Source organism: Oncorhynchus gorbuscha, linkage group LG21 (genome assembly GCF_021184085.1).
Source record: "Oncorhynchus gorbuscha isolate QuinsamMale2020 ecotype Even-year linkage group LG21, OgorEven_v1.0, whole genome shotgun sequence".
NCBI lineage: Eukaryota > Metazoa > Chordata > Actinopteri > Salmoniformes > Salmonidae > Oncorhynchus > Oncorhynchus gorbuscha.
This window is the reverse complement of record NC_060193.1, coordinates 21534398-21540257: the sequence shown is the minus strand read 5'-3', so window position 1 is coordinate 21540257 and position 5860 is coordinate 21534398. Positions and strand designations below refer to the sequence as shown.

At 39.0% G+C, this 5860-nt stretch overlaps 1 protein-coding gene across 1 annotated transcript; it reads left to right on the top strand.

The window, feature by feature from the left end:
• Positions 1-285: 285 nt before the first annotated feature.
• LOC124008236 (mitochondrial fission 1 protein-like) lies at positions 286-3804 on the top strand. Its single transcript, XM_046319371.1, has 5 exons — positions 286-441; positions 1086-1218; positions 1419-1495; positions 1707-1812; positions 2807-3804. The coding sequence occupies exons 1-5, from the start codon at positions 397-399 to the stop codon at positions 2911-2913; spliced, it is 468 nt and encodes a 155-aa protein (XP_046175327.1). The 5' UTR covers positions 286-396; the 3' UTR covers positions 2914-3804.
• Positions 3805-5860: the final 2056 nt, after the last annotated feature.

Sequence of the window (5860 nt, the reverse complement as noted above, 5' to 3'; positions counted from 1 at the left end):
TGGCTGGCTACACACTCCTTCCTCTGGCCAAACGTTACACCACGCCCACGGACAGTACGTTTAGTTTGACTCTTCAGGCTAAGAGTCAAATGTTCCAATACACTCCATTGTATGTTTGCATTAAATAAAACCATATGATTTTAACGCTTTTGTAGCGTCATGTGTAAGTGACAATAAAACATTGTATTCGCATTGATGTAGCAAAAACGTGTTTCATTGGAAACATGGAAATGATATGACTTTAACTTTACCACAGCCACAATTTTTTTGTTTTTGTTTTAATGAATTGATGAATTGATATAGCCAATTTTGACTTTGTGGCTGTGGTATCCAGTGGAAACTGATCGAGCTTGTCACGTGGTAAAGTGTGCGTTTCTATCTGTTACTTCTGAAAACATGGAGGCTGTTGTGAGCGATTTGGTAGCTCCAGAAGACCTTTTGGTAAGTTTACGTTTTATTAGTGTCATGATTTAGAACATGGCTGTATTTTATGTAGACAGCATGGTGTCTAAATACCCAGCTACAGTCGTTAATAGTTGATCAAACGTTTACAACAGTGTAGCTGTAGAAGTGAAACATATGCTAGCTAACGTTAGCCATATTGCTAGTAGCTAGCTGTGTCATTCCTTACACATCATCACTTCCACCAGCTGCGTTCTGGTATGTTATTTTTCCCCCAACTACACAGTATACAGATATGTATGAAGCATTTTGATGGATTTTTCAATCCAATGAAAAGTTTAAAAGCCAATTGTTGAGTACATTAGGTGTATCATATTGTATTGATGTTGTCTGCTACTGTCCCATGTGAGTTGGCTTTTACACAACATGCATTACCATGACGCATTATGAGACTACATTACTGTAGCTACTGCTCTGTCAACATCACTTTAAAAAAAAGTGTTTCGTTATGACATGAATGCAGCAAGTCTTGAGATGTAACACAGCAATTGAGTGTTTACTGTTACTGCCTTCTGTAAATTCAGCATAAAGACTATCAACACCCTGGCCTAACATATCACCCTTGCCAGTCGGTGTCTGAAACCACTGAAGGTACCCATATTTGTTCTGTTTTGGCCATCCAGAAATTTGAGAAGAAGTACAATGCTGAGTCGGTGAAGGGGGGTGTGTCAAAGGAGACCAAGTTTGAATATGCATGGTGTCTGATCCGGAGCAAATATTCTGACGACATTAAGAAAGGAATTGTTTTGTTGGAAGGTGGGTAAGCCAACAGTATTTGTATACTCAGAAGACTGTCAGTAAGATATCCTTACAAATGTCTCTCTAAATAGCTATGAATATGAGTGATTGGATTTCCAACTTATTTGAATGAAATGCTGACATAGTGCAATATGCATTGGCCTACTTAACCTGCCTATAATAATGTTTCCGGTACTGTTGCTCAATTTGTTTTATAGATCTGGTTAACAAGGGATCAAAGGATGATGCCAGAGACTTCCTGTTCTACCTAGCTGTGGCCAACTACAGACTGAAGGTGATGTTCATTGTACTACTATATTACCCATAGGTTATAAGACATAGCTCACTAGATAACTTATTTTCATGAAATAGATGACTCCGTCTCCCATCTCTTGAGTTAATTGCGGAAGATATCATAGCACCTCTTACTCAATTGTATCTCTCTCTCTTTATTGCTCCATATCTCTTTATCGCTCCATATATGTATATATTTTTTATCATCACAGGATTATGAGAAAGGTCTGAAGTATATCCGCACTCTCCTGAAGAATGAACCGGGCAACAACCAGGCCTTGGAGCTGGAGAAGCTAATAGACAAGGCTCTAAAGAAAGGTGAGTGGGGAGGCCAAGGAACACCTATCAATTGCTGGGTCTAATTTGTGTAATGTTCTCATATTCTTTCCTCTCTGATCACTGATCAGGCAGGACAGGTGTCGTGGCTGAATCAGAATTAGTTAGGTAACATTCATAAATAAGATGTTTTATTTACATAATAATGCTTATGTGAGATATTTGTCATTAGGATGTTTTCTTTTGGATAATACTGTTGGCGGTTTGAAGTTATTCCTTCTCTGCTAGGGCTTAGTCACTAGGGGCCCAGAGAGGGGAGTGGTCAGGCTTGTCTTCATATGTCAATGTATCTGTTAAACCATGTGATGCTAAGAAGAATATCAGAAGGGGAGGAGGACAGAATGGAGGCTTGTTTTCTCGATGGGAAAGTGTCTGTAACTATTGTATGTCCCCTCGGAGGTTGCCCTTATCTTGAGCTAGTATATAACCTAAGAGGCTCACTGTCTCCGTGAGCTTGTCCAGGAAGGATTGTATTTGAGATGGTAGTATCTAGAATTGACAATTGATATATGCCATTGGATGAGGTAATGGTTTGGTAATATGTTGTACCAAGAACGAGAAGTAAAACCTTGTCTTAAGAGAGCAAACTGAATGATAATTCATAGCTAATGCTGTCTGGCTATGGGATACTCCTCTCTCAAGTAAAGTCTTCCTTTGTAATGTTCCCTAAGATCTGTGTTTTGTCATGTGAGTTGAGATGGGTGTGTCTTGGCTATAAATGATACTAAGAACTATTTTGTAAGGACTCTCAGAGAATTAATTTATAGTCACTGAATTGATCTGAGAGTCACAGGGCTATGGTGAAGCTCATATAATTAAAGATGGACTTTATAATATAACTCTGACTTGTGTGTGGTTTGCTCTCTCGATGTTTAGTAATACAGGAAATTACCACAACACAGGATGGGTAGAAGCTGAATAGGTATAAGTAATAAGGGCAATGTTCATGTTTTGACGGCACTTTTTTTCTACACAGATGGTTTGGTTGGCATGGCAATTGTCGGAGGAATCGGCCTGGGCGTGGCTGGATTAGCAGGCCTCATTGGATTGGCTGTGTCCAAGGGTCATGGTCCAAGGTCCTAATATGGAGTGGGGAGGGCCTTAGTTTTGCTAACACACTTCAAAGAAAGACTGACATGCCCTCATCAAACTTCTCCCCATAACAAATTCAAACTAAAGTTGGAAATGGCTGCCGTTCCCCAAGATGAGAAGACCACCCGTGGATCTCCCAAAACATTTCACTCATATTGTCCATGGAACAATCTTTGGGGATTGATTTCTGAAAATAGCCTTCGATTCACTTAAATTGTCTTCATATTTTAAACAGGATTTGATTCCAGTGAATTTGACATGTCTATATTCATAGAGGTTTAATGTGGCACTTTGTCTTCCATATTATACATTATAAATAAGTGTGATGGAACACGTTACTGAATGGCATCTCTTGACTTACTGACCTCAGTATGTTAGCATGCACCCTGAGCAGCCACTGAGTTAGCATCTAAGCATGTGGTGGACTTTAATTAATTTCTTTATATAAGTGCAACTTAACTTCAATTATTGTTGTCTTTATTAATTTAGACAGAGAAAGCATTGGTATTTAGGGAAGTGTCTTATGTTTAGAGGTAAGTGTTGTGGTGTAGTGTCCAAGCTGGTAAGTGTGTAGTGATGTGAATCACTCATGTTGTCCACAGGGGGCATCTTTTCTTAGGGATTGGGTAAAGATGAATACCACAACAGTGCACGAGAGTAAAACAGCCCTCGGGGAAAGGGCTTTCATTTGTCTTTAATTGACATTGTAGCTGCAAGAAAACAACATGTAAAGATAACATTATTTATCCATAATATAACCTCATTTACTCAAGTTATCATAATGGCATGATACTAACAGATTTTGTTTTCAAAATTCCAAGATGTTTCAGTGATTACATTTTTTTCTCCAGTTTTGATTGTAAATAAAAACATTTGAATTAATTGTGTATGGTTTCTTAAAGTATGTGTCTGGAAGGCACTATTGGAGCTATTAAGATCATCATTGTCCCCAAGCCTTGCAGATTTTCAGTGTTAGTAAACCACACATTTGATTATCACTGTAGAAACAATGCTTTGTGGTTTTTAATTGTGAAATGAATAAAGGGCATGGTATGTCATGAGTGAACAATTTTGGCAGAGCTGCTCTTTCCATGACAGACTGACCAGGTGAATCCAGCTGAAAGCTATGATCCCTTATTGATGTCACCTGTTAAATCCACTTCAATCCGTGTAGATGAGGGGGAGGAGACAGGTTAAAGAAGGATTTTTAAACCTTGAGACATCGATTGTGTAGGTATCAGGGTGTGAGTGGGCAAGTGTTAGTATAATTTAATTATGACAATGTGCTTTCATCAATTGAAAGCCCTTAATCTATTTTATGAGAATTTGTAAGATTTCTTGTTTGCATAAAATAGACGCAGACCAGTCTAAATAATAGGTAATTTATTCTCAGAGCGCGCTACCACTTAAACACATGCGTCAGTTTATATACAGATCATGACGTCATTTCACTGCCTTAACCGAATCCCCTCCTCTCGACCGGGACAAAGTAAGGTGAAAAGTTCATTCTAACTTACTAACACACTCCCAGAACTTTTGACCCCTCAACATTATCGATCACCCCTGAACTGACCGTTTTAATTAACAGAAACCCTAGGAATGCACTCACTGCCTTATCTAAAAACCCCAAAGCTAGGTTTCAGTTGGGTCAACCATAGGCTAACGACCTTATGTGTTTACACAGTCCACAACCCATTTGTTCCTGCCTAGTTGGAATGGTGTTCATTAACTTTTTATTACTCCTTGTCCGCATTCTTCTATTACATCCAAGCCATGTATTTTGTATTCCACTGGTCAGAGCTTAGGATTGGTCCATATATCACCATCTGAAGTGTCATCGATTTAGTCACTGATCCATCCTAACTGTATATCCCGGAGTCAAATTACCTATACACCCCACCCTCTTCAGCCAGCAAACATCCAAGACTATTCTATTCTGCCAAGTCATTCATTACATCTCTAAAATAATTGGTGAAGCGCTGTGGATTTTTAATAGATATAATTGATCTAATCCACATTCTCATTGAGAGTGGACCATTAAAAAAATACTTGACTCTAATCCTACCAGGGTCTAATTTATAGCTTTGATCTCATCTGCCACCCTTGGATCCACAATGTTATTAATACAAACCCTATCATCAAAAGAACCAGTCTGAGTAATTATTTTCTCCCGTTTAGTCAACACCAGAGTACTATACTGAATCAAACAATATACAGTCTCCCGTTGCCTCTGTGTAAGGAGGAAGCTCAGATTTCAGAGGAACATGTGGATATAAATAGTGCAAATCCATACAACTTATTATCTGGCTTTCCTGCTTCCATGAATAGCTTTACCATACAGGCTGTTCCCTTAGGTGAATAATTCCATTTCTGAACTATCCACACCAGCTCTTGGCTCTGGACAACTCCACAGTCAGTATCTGCTTTGTCAGGGACTATGCTTGTATTCTGCTGCCTATAGAGCAACCAGCTGCTCTAACTTTTTCTACCTGGAATGCACTAGGTTATCAACTGAAACCTTACTTTCACTACACTCCATCTCCTTCCATGCTGGGTATGTAAATGTATGTAGCCTTCTCACATGATGTGAGCTATAACATGTTTCCATGAACTACACAGAGACTTGCATAGATGTCTTCCATAATAGCTACTCTTAGTCCTGAACTGCCAAGGAGTCAGACACATTTACATTTACATTTAAGTCATTTAGCAGATGCTCTTATCCAGAGCGACTTACACCACTTGGTCTACATAGAACTCCACTGAAACATCCCTCCCAATCCTACTCTCACTTCCTGTTTATCCAGATCAAGTGATCTCTTATGCTTGGTTAATACTAATTTCTCGTTTAATTATGTCAATATTACCCTCTGGCCTTCTCGGGTTCATGTTGTAGGAATAAGATCTCCAACCATACAGCTTAGGATGGACAGCTCAC